Source organism: Cryptomeria japonica, chromosome 3 (assembly GCF_030272615.1).
Source record: "Cryptomeria japonica chromosome 3, Sugi_1.0, whole genome shotgun sequence".
In the NCBI taxonomy this organism is placed as follows: Eukaryota; Viridiplantae; Streptophyta; class Pinopsida; order Cupressales; family Cupressaceae; genus Cryptomeria; species Cryptomeria japonica.
In genome coordinates, this window is record NC_081407.1 from 625,267,480 (window position 1) to 625,284,881 (window position 17,402).

Genomic DNA, 17,402 nt, shown 5'->3' on the forward strand with positions numbered 1-17,402 from the left:
CAAATACCACTCGTGAACTTCAAGACTTTATTAAGCATGTTGGACCAACTTGCGTAAATCTTGATTTTCAGTTCTCCCAAGGTACGATCACAGACTGGAATCTACAACATCATTTCCAGATTTGGGTATTATGAAGGCCTTTGAAGAAAATGACATTTTTGAAGAAATTGATGCATGTAAAGAAATATTTGAGCTAATGTTGTACAATAGGCATCTTCTTTAGATAGTTGTTAGAGGATTGTTGTGGATCCTTGTTTGCTACTTTGAATAAAGTTGTTTGTCTTTAATAAAAGCAAGGATTGACACTGTCGATAATTTTGGCTCAATATTCCTCCTTAGCTTTAGATAAAGTAGAACAGGTGTCACTTTGGTATGGTTGAATTTCAAAGCTTGATCTATAGCTTTGAGGTTAAAGCACACATCCAGGGCTATATAATCCTGCATATGCCTCATTGTAAGACTTTGGGTTTTAGAGTCCACACATTAGTATGCTTTTCTCTTGTGCTTTGCGTGATCTTCAGAATCAGAAAACTGCTTGTTGTATGTAAAGAAGCCCTGGAATCTATTTTGTTAATTAATATCAAAAGTCATATCTATTCGATTATCAGCTTTCACTGTTGTTTGCTCACTGGTATTTAGCTGCGTGACCGCTAGATATTGTGTGGTTATCTTGCACTAATATCAACAAGTTTCATGGCCCTAGTGGAAGGATTTTTAGGAAATCTTTCAAAGTTTCAAGCATAGTCTGATTTGGAGGGAAATTTGGCCTTTAACAGGAAACATAAAATGTCAACCTAAAGTCAATTTCTGTATCACCATGGAAGGTTTTTTTTGCTACTATGCAAGTGCCTTGATGAAGTTCAAAGTTCTTTTGACTGCTTCTGATATTTTCAAAATGGTATTATTTTTTGGTATGATATCCTTCTCTTGCATGGCCATACATCTAGAACATTCATCCTCTATTTATTCATTAATCTATTTACAGCTATATATTCTGTGAGCATTTATTGTCATTTATGCATATAATCAAAATATTCAACATCTTGTCATGTTACTTTATCTTATTACCATGTCTGGAGTTTAGTCTGAGGTTAAGATTTCATGTTTGCGTTGCACTTGTATGAGGAATAATTATAGACTTTATCACCATTCAAGCCATGCATCTATATTGTCGGGCAAATAATCTCCATACCATAAAAACTATGGTACAACTGATAGTTGTTTCTCTCAAGGTTTAACATCTAAAGGTTAATTCTCATACTATATCAATGACAAGTGATATATTTATTTGTATTTGGAAAAGCATAATTAAGAAAGCTGCAATTTTATCTTTTACTTACTGGTCTAGCTTCTCTTCTTTATTGTAACAATTCTTGATCTATTCGCTATATGACTTGGCATATTTGGATCTGTAACCATTCTTATCTGCCAATCTGTAATCTGCTAATTAATCTAGGCCCTGGTAATGACTTTTGAGGAGGTGCAGCCAACATCGAGTCATGCCAAAGAAAAATGTTTAAATTGTCATTAGTCCTAAGCATATTCAAATTTGATGAAATCCTTGGTGGGCTGGGGGAATCCCCTATACTTCATTGAAGACTGTTGGAACAAATTTGTGAGGTTTTTTGTCCCCCATTATGCTTCATCAAATCTGTAGCAATGACAGCTGGAGAGGAAAGAGGCCCTTTATATTTGACTGCAAATGGACCCTGGAAATGAAAAGAAAGATAGTAGAAGGATGACCTAAACTTACACTTGCATTCAAGACTAGATCTAGGGATTACTATGGATGGCCTTTTGATCATTTTACCCATCTCAGAGGATTTCGTTTGACAGTGTTTATTCTCAATAAAATGAACACTTTAAAAAAGAGCACAAATGGAGGGAATTTACTCTCTGAACACTATCCAAATATAGTCTATGAATGGATCCCTATGTTCTGATAAACTAGTAGAACTTACAAAATTAAATGTGGTGGTGATCGCCCTCCCCCATGAGACTTCACATGATCTGAAACTGCTTCTGCCTGGAAGATTGTAGAAGAGGTCATAAAATCAGGAATGACAAGCTGTTTGGAATTATTTCATTTTGTGCAACTTTTTTATTTCATGTTAAATGCCAAAAACTCTTGCATTTTGTTCAACTTGGATGAGGAGGTCTGAAGATGGTCCTTATATATAATCTTTTGATATCTTTTTAACTCTTCATTGCAAAGCTCTCATAATAGATAAGTATTTTAACTAAAGCGCTATCTTCTATTTTATGTTACTAATTTCTCAGAAAGGCCCCAGGATTTGGGTTCGCTTCATTCCTGGTCCAGATTTGTGGTTCAGTATGCAGTGGGTCAGTGCAGTGACAGAGAGAACCCTCTATGAACTGCTGCAGCACTTTTTTAGTTTTTCTTTTTTTCTTTTTCGTTTGCTGCATTGACTCTGTGGGGCTAGCACAGCCCTTGGAGGGTTGACATAGGGCCTTTAGTTTTATTTTAAAATTCATAAAAAAATTAAATTATGTATTAAAATTTATTTCTACTGTTTTAGCTTTAGGCTTTAAATCAACAAAGTTATAAAATATATAATATTTATAAACTATTATTAATTATATTACGGTTAAATTTAAATTTTAATATCTGCAAACTTATTTAATTTTAAATATTTTAAATTAAATTAATTTTAATATTTTAAATTGGTTTAATTTTAATTTTTAAATTGATTTAATTTTAATATTATAAATTTATTTAACTCTTAGTATTTTAGGATTCATTTATATTTATATTCTAAATTTATTTAAATTTAAATTTTAGTATAATATATTAAAATTAAAATAATTTACAGTTTCATATTATCTGAATTTAATTGACTTTTTTTCTGCATTTTATCAGTCAATCAATTTGTTCTGTTTTTTTTACCTCGCCAAACTTGAACATGAACACAAACCTTGTGACTTGTGAGATAGGCTTTAAGTGCCCATCACATTTGTATTGTGGGTTTCATTTTTTCTGCTTTTGCAGTTCTCTAGATTTTATTCTAGATGCTCCCATGGCTCAACCAAGAGCGAGATGAAACAAAGGTCTTGGTAAGGTCCAGAGAAAAAGAGGTTATAGGTTTTAATATTCAGGTACATATGATCCTATAAGTTTTTTATGGTAATTTGTTTATTACGATCTTATGTATTATTTGAACTTAAACTCCCGTTTTTAGGCTAAAATGCACCCAACCCCGATTGTTTTGGTCATAGCAGTGTATCTGAACTCAAAACTGAACTGGTAATTTAGTCTATTTAATATGAATGTAAATTGCATTTGTTAATGTTGCACTAATGAGTATGTTCTCTTTGTATTCTATTCATATTTTTTAGTTATTGTCAATGTACAAAAATCACATGTTAATTGACACAATATCATAAATAGGAGAAGCTTAATTTGAGGATTATGCTACCAAAAGAATTTTCATCATTGAATTATTCAACACAGGCCTAATGGATAGAAGCTGCTATGTTCTATTGTCCTCACTCTCTTGTTTCATATTTTGTGCCAGGGATGAAGGCTGGTGTATCTATGGGGATAACAGGGCACTCTCCTTTCCGTCCTATTATATTGATGAAGATGTACACATGTCCTTTGACCTATCTCCAAATTCTTTCCGCTTCTATAATTTCCTTAATGATTTGATGCTGTATGGCACTGAAATAACTATGTTCATTTCTTTCCATGCAAGTATTATACAGAATTCAAGCATATAATTCAGTGGGTACTTATCTAGTATTTAACTGTAGGCAATTGTTTGTTTGGACGGGGATGGCTGCAAAATACGATCTGGAGTTACAACAGAGGAGTCATCATCGCTTGATACTTCTGTTGCATGTGACTCCTGTGATATCTGGTTTTGAACTAATTCTTGTTCCTTAGTTCACAATTTTGAAAGTTACTTCTATAGAGTAGATTGTGAATACTATGTTTTAGCTCTTCCTTAGCCAATCTGTATTGGTTTGCCAACATCTAAAATATGATATGTGTTTAGGGAAATCAGACAATTTTTGATCTTTTAGTTTCTTATGTGATTACTAACTAAAGTATTTGAAATAAATAATAATCCTTAACAGTGTATTGATTTGTGCAGGTATCATGCTCTATGTGTTGGATTTGACCCGGAATTTACAATTGAAGGTACCTGGCTTTGCCCAAGGTAAAATAAGTAGAAGAAAATATTGGTGCACTTTTCTAAATTTTTGTTTTTTTTGGTGTCTGAACTTTTTTTTATGGAATCTAACTGATATTTGTTGAATGAGTTGCACATAAAGAATGATTGTCAGCTGTTTGACATTTTTACATAATTTTTCCCGCAACACAGTTATTTTGAAGTAATTTTTATTTTATGAATGAGATTTTAAACATCAACTTTATAATCAAAGTCAAGTGACTCATTTGGGATTGACTTGGCAAAGATAAAGAGTAAAAGTAGAGCTCATAGATGACAAATACTTGGGAGAAACTTGATAGCTATTCAACAAAGAAAAATATAGAGAAAATATAAAAAAAAGAATATCTTTTGAAAGATGCCAGCAGAACACTTTCCATTGGAAATAAGTGTTGTAATTTGTACTAGTTGGTGATTTCCCATGTTTACTGGTAAGTTTTAACTATCGTGGTCAAGTATGTGTCCGGTCTTGGTTTCGCTAATGAGTAAAATTTTCAGATTATATTGTTACGTTGTACATTTGTCATCAACCCAAATCAAGTACAATGGACTTACATACATGTTTTAAACTTATTTCAAAACCCAACTTGTTGCCTCTGAATATTTTAGCCTTTCAAAACCCATTTCCTTCACTTTTGCTATTGTTCCTTCTTAATTTTCTTCCCTATGGCTGAGTTGAGGTCAAAAGAGACTAAATAGGAGACTGACTGAGGTAGTCTTCCATATAGCTAAACCCTTCTTGTCTTCTAGCTTGAAGCTTGCACATTAGGAGAGGGAACATCCATCAGAAGTTTTGAAAGCCCAAGAGACAGGACTTTGGCACCCAACTGTATTTTGTCCTGACAATTTGTAGATTGCAGAAAGTCTTGACTGTAACAATCTGTTCTGGCACGAGAGCCTACAAAACTTCTTAGAGGGTCTCTAATGCTCTGTTTTGGCACCCAAGTTTGCTTTGTTGCCCTCCTCTAGCGCTAAAGTCCTGCCAAGCAGGTTTCCTGTGGGGCCCTAGTGCCTAACTCCATCAGCATAGCAGAGAGAACATCCATCAGAAGTTTCGAAAGCTCAAGAGACAGGACTTTGGCACCCAACTGTATTTTGTCCTGACAATTTGTAGATTGCAAAAAGGCTTGACTGTAACAATCTGTGCTAGCACTAGAGCCTACAAAACTTCTTAGAGGGTCTCTAATGCTCTGTTTTGGCACCCAATTTTGCTTTGGTGCCCTCCTCTAGTGCTAAAGTCCTGCCAAGCAGTTTTTCTGTGGGGCCCTAGTGCCCAACTCCAACTCTAGAGTCTACTCCAGTGCCCTATTGCAGTCCAGTCTACTCTAGTGCCTAGGGTCCTATAATTTGTCTTGTGTTGATCACATTAAGATGAAATTTTGCAGATCTGCTTCGCTTCTTATAATCTTCTAACCCAGCTAGTCATCATCTGTTTTCCGCATTTCCAAGGACTCCAATTCTTCTCCCCGTCCTTTGTCTCTACACTTAATCTATTCCCAGCTCAGTGTCAAATCTGATTTAATTGATAATCTGAAAGTAAAGTATTGTATATTAGTTAAATCAAGTTGAAATATTGAAAGAAAGGAATCTAGGTTAGCATAAACACACTAAATATCCAACATTTAAACCTGGTGCTTCTAATTTTCTATATTTTATTTGGTGAGCCTTACTCTGTGAGCTTTCCTTGGTCTTATCCAATTTGATCCAGCATTCAAGCACTCCAGGGAAGCATATTTTTAATCCCTTGCTACTTCCCTTACACATTTACATTTCCCATCTCATGCACTTAATCTATTTGGATGTAAATGTGATATTTAGTAGATCTCTGTTATATTTATTGTCGTAGATCAGTTTGTAATCAGATTTCAAGTTGTTTTTGATATTAAAAGCAGCCAAAACTAGGGGGTTGACCCAGATACAGTCACATTAACAGCAGAAGAACAACTGTTAGCAGAAAAACGGCAAAGTCACAGCCTCCTAAAACTTTCCTCTATCAAAAACCTTAAACATACTAACCATATTAACAGAGTTTAACAAAGTCATAGTAAACAATAATATATGCCACGCAGGGCTAAAGATAACCAAGTCCGAGATTAACCAACAAAGATTATAATCATAACTAAAAATACTAAGGCCACCGAGGCCATCCAAAAACTCAAAAAACCACCAAGTAGCAAACATCCCTATTTCTTTTTGCCATGACTAATCTTGGGTAGGAGCCTCCTAGCCCATTCTTTGGTGAGAAATTTAAAGAGGTCTTTATAGTCCTCTTCCTCCTTCCGTTTTCCTTTTTGGGTATTCTCCTGCAAAAGACAAAGGGTGGTTGCAGAGAGTTGTGCATGAATTTCAGTGCGAACTTGGTGACCTCATGGAGCCTTTTTTCAGTGAAATCCGCTTTGCTGAAAATTCCCTACATTTTCTCATTCAGGGTGTCCACTTTCTTTTCCAATTCCAGTAGCTTGCCGTTCGCTTCCGCCTTGATACTGCTAGCTTCCTCCACAATAACCATTTTCTCGATCCTAAGGGTAGGGGACAAAGAATTGGCTCGGGACTTGGGGTCAATAGTCGGGTTCACAAAGTTGTTAGGGATTTCAGAGACATGGGTGGAGCTTTCAGGATGAGGGGCTGAGGTGGAGTGTGACAGGGCCACTTGGCCAAAGGGGTTGGTATCATCACCCGCATTCTCAAAATCACGCGTGTCATGGGATGATGAGGGGTCCTTTAAGGGTTTATCTTTTTCACGGGGTTTGGATGCCAGTCTCACAGAGCGACGGGGAGTGTTAGCTTCATCAGTGATCTCCACATCAGAGTCAATTTGCTGAATTTTCACCTTCTTGGGCTCAAAGGGTTTTGAGCAAAGAAATGGGACTCAGGCTTGGCTCGGACTCGGCAAGGCCAACTCGGACTCGGACTCGGGACTCGGTGTTAGACTCGGCTGGACTCGGGAAAGTGAAAAACTCAAGAAATTTAGAGATTTTTAAAGATTTAAAACTTGTTTCAAACAACCTTTATTGAATACACCTTAAAGACACAAAAACATCATCAAACTCGGCTCATTTGATTACATACACAAGTATACATCAATCACATAAGCATAAACGCAAATTGTAGCTGAAGAAAATAACAAACATAGATATATAAATATTGTCAAATGTATACAATATTACAAAACTCATGGAATAAAAAATCCATGTCATCATATGATCATCATCAAATGTTTCAGCAGCCATAGTCGCTCCCCGTGACACCATGCCATGCTCACCAACATCAGGAACAGCTGTGTCATGCTCACCAACATCAGGAACAACTGTGTCACTTTGAGTCTTAGTATTTCCTGTCTTTGCTCGTGCTCTCTGCTCCACCTCTGCCATGGCTACAGCCTCAGCCTCTATATCTACTTGGTCGATCCAGTCAATGTCATCATCACTAAAGACAGCTATAGGAGTCCCAGGAGCTGTCTGATTCTCATTGGCCCACTCTGCTTCAAGATCAACCTCATCTAGAATGATAGGAGAGATGTCAACTAATGCATTCTTTCTCATTCTCAAGCGGAGGTTGTAGTGAACAAAGACGAAATCATTCATCTTCTCCATAGATAATCTATTGCGCCTCTTGGAGTGTATGTGCTCAAACATACTCCAATTGCGCTCACAACCTGATGCGTTGCATGGTTGGCTCAAGATGCGAATGGCCAACTTTTGAATATTTAGTGTCTCTGGGCCAAAAAAGCTCCACCAATGATCTGAGTTTGAAATGAGAAAAATAAATAAAATTAGTCTCACTCATGAACTCATTTAACAAGTTACAATATAGTATTGAATAAAACTAAAATTAAGCCTTACAATTTATTTTTACCTGGCATCATAGTTGTCCTACCGTCTTTGGCGACAGGACGAGAGAAGGTCTCCCCTTGTGCACCTGAGAACAACTGTAGCTCTCGAAAAAGGTCTATCTGAGAAGTACCAGTAGGTCCCATCTTCTCCATGATTGCGTATAGCCCATTAAGGACCTCCACATCAGCCTTGAAAGAAGGGATAAAACGAAATGCCGGATTCAGATAATAGGCTGCCGCATGGATGGGCCTATGAAGCTGATGATGCCATCTCCTATCAATGATCTCCCAAATGGGACCATACTTGCTCTCATCTCCTCGATAGACGAATCTGATGGTCTCCTTTGCCCTATCCATGCCCTTATATATATAGCCCATTGCGGGCTTATCTCCATCCGTAACTCGCAACAAAACCACCAAGGGCTTAACAAACTGCAAAATTTAAAATATTGTGTAATTTAGAAAAATGAGCAAATAAGAGAATACATATAATAAGTTATAAAACATGAAGTTAAATTGTAGAATTTATAAAAAATTACCTTCACTATCTCATCACAAGGGACCCAAAAGCCTTGCTCATAAAAAATGCAGAGCGCCATATCTTTCCCTACAGGGGTGGTAGCATAGGATGAGGAAGACCACTCCTCACCAACAATCATATGTTTCAAGGCAGACTTAGACCTAAGCATGGACTGCAATGTGAGGAAGTTTGTGGCAAATCTTGTGATTCCTGGACGAGCTAACTCCTTCTGCTCTGTGTATTCTCTCATAAGAGCCAACACCCATGAATGATTATATACAAATTTGCAAACATTTCTCGCCCTTTCTACGCATCTCTTGACCCATGGTATTTTTCCAATATCCTCCAACATGAGGTCAATGCAATGAGCAGGACATGGAGTCCAAACTATAGATGGGTGCCTCTCCATCAATAGTCTACCTGCAGCAACATAATTTGTTGCATTGTAAATTGTAATTAATGGAGGTACAAACTACAAGATAGTAATTAATTTGCAAACAAAATTAGTTTGTAATCAAAAGTTTACCCACAACAACATAATTTGCTGCATTGTTGGTCACCACCTATACCACGTTCTCCTCACCCACATCTTCAATCACCTCCTCTATCTGCTCACATAGGTAGGTGGCATTCTTGCAATGGGCGGAGGCATCAATGGACTTGATGAAAACGGTGCCCCTTGAAATAAAAAAATAAAGCTAGGTCAATGATCATTCAATAAACCATTAAATAAAAAATAAAAAATTAAAGAGTATATGAAACTAAAATTAATCAATCACCTGCGAAAGAAACAAGAAAATTAAGGAGAGTTCTATTTCTCCTATCCGTCCAACCATCAGTCATGATGGTGCAACCTTTAGTGCTCCATATCTGGCGTTGTTCCTCTAAATCCTTCTTCACATCATCCACTGTTTGAGACAAAATGGGTCCCCTCAAATCACTCTCACTAGGGGCTTTGAACCCCGCCCCGCATATGGTAATGGCATCAACCATTTCTTGCCAATAAGGAGACCTGTCGCAAAGAAACTCAATGAGATAAGTTAAGTATAAAAATTAAAACAATCAAAGTTATCAAACATAAAAGTTAGTAAAACATTCACCTGGCTACAAAGAATGGAATACAGTTGTAGCTCCAAAACCTACCAACTGCCATTTTAGCAGCATCATGGACCTCCTTGTTCCAACCCATGCCCTCAAGCGACGGTTGGGACCCAGGAGTAGTGCGAGACACAAAGAAGGAATCCAACCTAGATTTACGAATCCTAGGTCCAATGCTAACACTCCCACTACAACTACTAGTGCTAGGAGCATGAGAAGTGGCGGTGGCACTGCCACTTATAGAAGCAGAGGCACCAGCAGTAGCAAACTGAGTGGGATGATATGGAGGTAAGGAAGAAGGGCCTCCAACACAACCTAACTGTGTCCCTCTTCCTAAAAATGTCTCTCCCAATGGCCGCTCGATCCTCCTTTTGTTTCTTTTTCCTTTCAATTTCCTCAACCATTACATAACATTCATGTACGGCCTCAGGGACTGCTTTTAGGCATGGTTCGACATCATGTCCACGCACACCAGCAATATGGTATTCCAGCCTATATATACCTCCATGGAATATTGTTTTGCAAAACATACATTTTATTTGCCCCTTTCCTTGCCCTGGAAAATCCTCATGATATTTCCAAGCAGGGTCCTTTCTAATGGGGGGTCTAGAAGCTGAAGTAGACATTTTAGGATAGTTTTGTGAAACTTGAAGTTGAGGCAAATAATAAAGTGAAGTTTGCTGCAATAAAACATTACAAATACAAAATAAGATTTATACATATTACATACATTCAAAAAAATTAAAGTAGGGTTTGTCAAACCCTACTTTAAAAAAAAAGAAATTTACAAACCCTACATAGTACAACACTACAACTACATACTACATGCTACATACAAACATACAAAAGATTTTGAAAGAAAATGTAAAACTTTCAAAATAAATGAATAGAAAATGGAATTTTTGCATACAAGAAACAAACTAATCTTAAAAAAAACAATCTTACCTCTTACAACAAGCTTGAAATGAGCTGCAAAGTCTTCCTATCCAACTCTTGATGCACCAAATCCAAACACAATGCAGCTCCAATGTGACAAATTGAAAAAAACTTGAGCTTTCTTCTATGCACCCTTGTTTTTCTTCCCAACTCACTTTACTCCTCCTTTTTTTGCAAGTGAATGAAATGAAAGTCACTTTTAGGGATAGAAGATAATTAACCCAAAAAAATGGAATTAAAAAAACATTGCAAAGTAATTTTTTTTTTTGTGTTTTACTTTTGGCCCATGCCGGCCAAGTCTGGGGCTCGGGACTCGCCGAGTTTGGCGAGTTTGAGCCAAACTCGCCAACTCGGACGAGTTCGAGTCCGAGTCCCTAGGACTCGCTGGGCATGACTCGTACTCGGACTCGCCGAGTCCGGGCAAGTCTCGTTTCTATGGTTTTGAGTCCTGCGAGTGGCAGACACGTTTTTTGCTTTTCATGTTAGAGGAGTCAGGTGCGAGAAAAAGAGTAAAAGAGTAGGGTTTTTTTCAGGATTTGCAGTGGCCATGGGCAGGGACTGGCTTTCAGGCATATTTTGGACAATAATCGTGCGGGGAGGGCAAAGAGCCAGGTGGAAATTATGCAGGCGAAGGATAAGGCCTTGATGGAGAATAGTATAATCCTTGTTTTTCTTCTTTGCTTCAGCAACATCTTTCACATTAGCAACCATAGAATGCAATATAAAAAACAGAATAGAAATAAGATCCCTATTCTTGAGACGATTGAGAAAAGGGAGATGGTAGTAATAGAAAACCCCATACTGCCCTTCGAGGGTAAAATATTTCATAGTGATGTAGCACACCTCGTCCCACAGCGGCAGAAGCTCCTCACGATTGAACCCACCAGCTCGCTTCACAGGGTTCTCACCATCACGGAAGTATTGATTCAGACTAGTGGTGTCTGAGATACAGCTTTGCTTTTTCCATTTTTGACCCTCCATGGAAAGGCCTGTCGCTTGAGCTATAACCTCCTCATTCACTTCAAATGAAATGCCACCCATAGTGACCCTTCTATCCTCCCAGGAAGCCACAAACTGTTTAGACAGTCTCTCGTCATTGCCTTTCATACTCTCCATGAACTTACCTATCCCTCCTTTCGTGCACACAAACCAAACCGCGGGCCTGGATTTGAAATCATCTGTTTTATCCGGTTCAAGTCTCAGTTTGTCACCCCCCACATCCACTTCCTCCAGCTTAACGGTAGTAGTGAGACGCAGGGAAACGAAAATACAGAGTTGCTCAAGAGCCAAAGAAGAGTCCAGAAACAGACCCAACAAATTCCGAAAGAAGGCAGTGCAATAATTGCAAGTCGTGTTTAAACAAATCTCCCAAGCCCGAGATCTATTCCACTCGTGTGAACCATCAATCTGCCCAATGTTACTTAGACGAAACAGGTTGTTGCCTTCATCACCACCAATGTCATTTATCCGGTTGTTTAAAAAAATACCGCCTTTCTCGATATCGGTACTCCGCAAGGAAATAAAATCATTATCCAACCCCCTTAATTTATTTTAGGAATGATGACTAGGCCATATGTCGCCACGTGGCATATCCACCCCGCAATTGGCGGGCTCCGACTTCAAATTCAAAATTTGATAATTTATAATCCTCATCAGATTACAAATGATTAAGAGGTAAAGCAGAGGGGGCAAAAACATTTTTAGCGCTTAATCTTTCTCTCTCAAGGATCTCCTTGGTGGTCACTAGCAGCGGATCAACATTCCTCCAACACCGTAAGTCTTCTTGCAGCATGCCGACAGCAGCCATGGAGTCAGCAGCCGCATTTCCTTCTCTGTAAATATGGCGGATAGTGAAATTGTCAAGGTTAGCTAAGAGCATTCTGACATCCCTCAATATTGCTTCCGCTTTCAAACCCGCCACACTTCTTCCACTGACAGCCTCCACAATTATTTTTGAATCACCTTCAATTTCAAGTTATTTGATACCTATATCAATGGCGAACTTCATTCCCCATAAAAGGGCCATTCCCTCGGCTTGGTTGACAGTATGGTTCCTCAAGCTTCTAGCGAAGGCGGTGATAAGACCACCCTGATGATCTCTTATAACACCACCTCCGACTTGCCAATTATTGTGGGCTGTCCCATCAAAGTTTAATTTGTGCCATGAGAGACTTGGGGCTTCCCATTTGTTCATTTTTTTGTTGATCTTTTTAGTGTTGTTGAACAACTTGAACTCTGGGGGGAGTTTCCAATGTTCAACAATCCTCCAGTCAGTCGGGTTAGGGGGGTTGGAGGGGGTTTTCCATCCAGTCACCGAGATATTGTCCATGATCATCTTGAAGCAGCTATTAAAAACATTGTCTGGGGAGTTTTCAGCATCTTTGAAGATTCTGTTATTTCTTTCTTTCCAAACACTCCAGCATATATGAGGAGGGATCTGCTTCCACAGCTGTATAACCAGGGGGTGGTGAGAAGGTGATGACCATCCATTCACAAACTGGTGTATGTCACCATGGAAAACCCATTGGAGGCCACATTTTTCAAGGATAATGGTCCACAAGTGTCTAACAAAGGGGCAGTGGATAAAAAGATGGTTGATAGATTCCTCGTCAGATTTACAGAGGATACACCTGTTAGGTAATTGGAAGCCCCTTCTTAAGTTATCTTGAGTCAACGCTTTTCCATGCATGCGAGTCCACCAGAAAAAATTAATCTTTGGTATAAGTTGCGGGTTCCAAATCTTTTTCCAGCATTCCATATCCCCATTGAATCTCAAAAGTTGTCTGTAAGCAGACCTGACCGAGAAATCCCCAGACTGAGTCCCCTTCCAGATGAATTTATCCTCATTGAAAGACAGAGGTATCTGCGACATGTGCATGAGGGCCTGAAGTTCCAGAGCGGTAAGAGGTCAGGCCAATCAATGAAGATTAGAGAAATGTTTTTCCACTTTCCTCTTCTCGGCACAATGTAGTTAGCAATATAATCACCAAATTGGTCCTTTAGGATGTACATTAATTGGCAGAAATGGGTTTCAGCCAAAGGTTTATCTTCCAGCCACGTATCCTCCCAAAATCTGATCTTTCTTCCATTTCCAATCTGCTACTTCAGTCCCTCTCTGATAATAGGTCTAAGCTTGAGTATGTTGTTCCATAATGTAGGCCCAGGAGGTAAGCCAATGGAATCCAAGTTGAAACAGAACTGCTCCCTTTCCAAGTACTTAGCCCTAATAATGTTACACCAATCTGCCTCCCCTTTAGCTAAATTCCAGCCCACTTTGGCAATTAAGGCCTTGTTCAAGATATTTATCTTTCTGATACCTAGACCACCCATAGTTTTAGGCAAGCAAACAATATCCCAATTAACCAATGAGAGGCGTTTCTTTTTTTCCATACCAGCCTAGAGGAAGGTTCCTTGAATCTTCTCAAGCTTCTCCCCCATAGAGTCCGAAATTTTGAATAGGGAAAGGAAATAAACAGGGATACCCTGGAGGGAGGTAGCAAGAAGCTGGAGCTTGCCCGCACTACTAAGGAATTTACCCTTCCAACTCGCGAGTTTCTTCTCTATTCTTTCAATTATAGTATTCCAGAATGCCGGAGCCATCTCTTTGACAGTAAGAGGGAGACCTAGGTAAGTCCCAGGTAAATTGGCAGAATGACACCCAAGAATATTAAGAATTTTAGTCCGCAAGTCAATAGGGGTGTTGAAAAAGTAAAGATTACTTTTATTGTAGTTAATACATTGACATGAAGCAGAGGCATATTCAGAAAGCAGGTTCTTCCAGTGTTTAGCTTCTATCACAGAGGATTTACCAAATAGGAAGGTGTCATCCACAAATTGCTGGATTACAGAAGGGGGGATAGTAGAAGCAGCTTTGATTCCGTGTATTCTCCCATTGATCACCATATTCAGGAAATTTTTGCCCAAAACCTCTGCAATCATAATAAAAAGATAGGGGGACAGGGGGTCCCCTTGTCTGATACCTTTTTCAGCTTTGAAGCAACCCCTAGAAATCCCATTGACCAAAACAGAGAATTGAACCGTAGACACACTCCTAGATCATATCAACAATTTTTGGATTAAAGCCAAGTTTTGAGAGAGTTTTAAATAGGAAACACCAGTTGACTTTATCATAGGCTTTTGAGATGTCCAGTTTAAAGGCTATACCTGGGGATCTGCTCTTGTCCATGGAATGAATAATTTCGTGAGTAGCAATGGCCACATCCAAAATTTGACGACTTGGGACGAAGCCTTTTTGAGAAGGGCTGATAAACTTGGGAAGAAGCTGTTTGATTCTGTTCACTAAGACCTTAGAGATGATCTTATAAATAGTGTTGCAAAGACTTATAGGCCAAAAATCCATCATGCATTTAGGGTCCTGAGACTTGAGAACCAGAACAATGTAGGTGCTGTTCAACTTTTTCAACAATTTACCAATCCTAAAGAAATCCTTCAAAGCTCTAGTGACATCAAAGTTGACAATGTCCTAGAATTCTTGGAAAAAGGCGGGGGGGAAGCCATCCGGACCCGAGGTCTTGTAGGCACCCATAGCAAAGACTGCAATACGAACCTCCTCCAAAGGCCAGTAGGTAGTTTACTCAAAAGCCTGTCCTGAAGAGCATCACTTCCTCCCCCAATCTCAGTATACATACGGATGAAGAAGTCAGTAGCAGTTTGACCAATTTGGACTTCAGTCGTGATCTCCTGTCCATTGTTATCCTTTATACTTTTGATTGTGTTTCTCTTTTTGTGAATACTAGCTGAGCAATGGAAGAAGGCAGAGTTCCTGTCTCCCTCCTTCAACCATTGGATTCTAGATCTTTGCTTCCAATAGATCTCCTCCTTAGATAGAATGTCATTCCATTTCTTTTTGCAATCCTCTTCTTTGTGAAGGAGGGAGTAGGGAAGATCACCAGAAGCCATAATGCTTTGAATCTGCTCCAGTCTGGAGCACAAATCCTTCTTCTTCTTGAATATGTCACCAAAATTTGCTTTATTCTGGCCTTTCACTTCCCACTGGATGAGGTTGAGCTTCTTAGATATCCTGAACATAGCTGTCCCTTAGACAATGGAGGCCCACCACATCCTAACCAGTTCTCTAAAATTCGGGTGGGAGGCCCACATAATCTCGTATCGGAAAGGAGGGGGTCCCAAGGGGGGTCTGTCAGCCTAGTGGAGGAGGAGAGGGCTATGATCAGAGGCAATCCTTGGGAGGGTCCTTAGAGAGGAGTTGTGACCAATATCCCATTTAGTAGAGACTAAAAATTTGTCCAGTTTGACTTGGATTAGGTGGTTCCTATTGTCGTTTTATGACACCCTTGGTCCATCAGTGAGAACTGAATAGAGATATGTTCCATGGACTAGAGCGGCCCCAGTTGATCAAGGAGAGAAGAATCATGAAGTGTGAAGTGTCTCCTTGTCCGGAGGAAGTTCCTCCCTTGGCCTTTTCTTTTTCCCCTGAACTCCGGAACCCCGAGGTTTCGAAGTTCTTTGCCTTAGCCGCTTTTCTTCCTTCTTCGGAACTTCGGAACCCCGAGGTTCCGAAGTTCCTTGTCCCTTTTCTCCTTCCCTCTTCGGAACTCCGGAACCCCGAGGTTTCGAAGTTCGTAGCCTTCCTTTACTTCACGTCTTCTCTTAAGCATCTCCTTTGCTCGGAACTCCGAGGTTTCGAAGTTCCCTTCTCTCTTTAGCCCTTTCCCTTTTCCAAACTCAGGGACCTCGGAACCCCGAGGTTTCGAAGTTCCTTTGTGTAGTTCCCCGGAACCTCGGAACCTTGGAACCTCGAGGTTCCGAAGTTCCCTTCCCTTGCCTTTCCCGGAACCCCAGAACCTTGAGGTTCCGAGGTTCCCTCCTCCCCCTTCTTCTTTCTTCTCCCCGGAACTCCAGAACCCTAAGGTTCCGAAGTTCCTTCCCCTTTTGCCTTCTCTCTCTAGTTCCTCCGGAACTCTGGAACCCCAAGGTTCCGAAGGCTTTTTTTTTCTCTTCTTCTCTCTATCTTGGAATTCCAGAACCCCAAGGTTCCGAAGTTCTTCCTTTGTCTTCCTCACTTCAGGAATCCGAGCTTTCGAAGTCTCCTGTCTTCCTTTCGATTGGCGACACTTCCGGATGGCGTGATCGACACTCAAGGCTTTTAATGCTCTGACAACTTGGTGACTTGTACACTTTCTTTTGTGGAGCCACAAGGGTGCATTAAGTGTTTTTGGTAGGATTTCCATCAAGGAAGGTACGGGGCCATGCTTGGTGACTTATGTCATGACTGACTTTGGAAGGTTAGTCAATCCACCTTCCTTAGAATTGCCTTTTGAGGTATGGCTAGGTTGCTTGAATGTACAAGCCAAGTGCATGCACTTCCCTGCACTTCCAGACTGACATGTAGGGGTCATGATCACCATTGTAACCCATTTCTCTATATAACGATGTTAAGGCTCATTGTAAAGGGTTCCCTCCCTGCTAGCTTGAGCTTTCTTATGCTTTTCTCTTCTCTTGAAGATTTGTAATTATTTTTTGCATTTCTGCAATTGTAAGATTGGCTTTTGGCCTTATGATTAATTGAAAATCTCCATTCTTGCCTTCCTTCAACTTATGTATGATGTGTATGTGTTCTTACCTCCATTATAAGTGTATGTTTGTGGTTTCCTTTCACATGTATGCTGTGTTAACTTGTTTTTTGAGTGTGACTTTGTGGGAATCCTTCTCCGCTCTTGACACTTAGAAAATTCTAACCTCCACGCATGCATTTGGGTCACTCATGCAATTGAAGTTTGTGCATCTCTTGGGCTTTTCATTTGTTTCCTTGTGCCATTTAGGGTGGGGAGAGGATTGA

At 39.5% G+C, this 17,402-nt stretch overlaps 1 protein-coding gene across 6 annotated transcripts in view; it reads left to right on the plus strand.

Moving 5' to 3' along the window:
* LOC131044252 (uncharacterized protein At4g10930) overlaps window positions 1-17,402 on the plus strand; it is a 167,394-nt gene that overhangs the window by 80,824 nt on the left and 69,168 nt on the right. For all 6 annotated transcript variants that reach the window (XM_057977547.2, XM_057977543.2, XM_057977549.2 and 3 more), the window contains 3 exons: window positions 3,537-3,606; window positions 3,775-3,881; window positions 4,119-4,184. In XM_057977547.2, coding sequence (XP_057833530.1) covers window positions 3,537-3,606; window positions 3,775-3,881; window positions 4,119-4,184 — 243 coding nt within the window. The remainder of the gene's footprint in view (window positions 1-3,536; window positions 3,607-3,774; window positions 3,882-4,118; window positions 4,185-17,402) is intronic.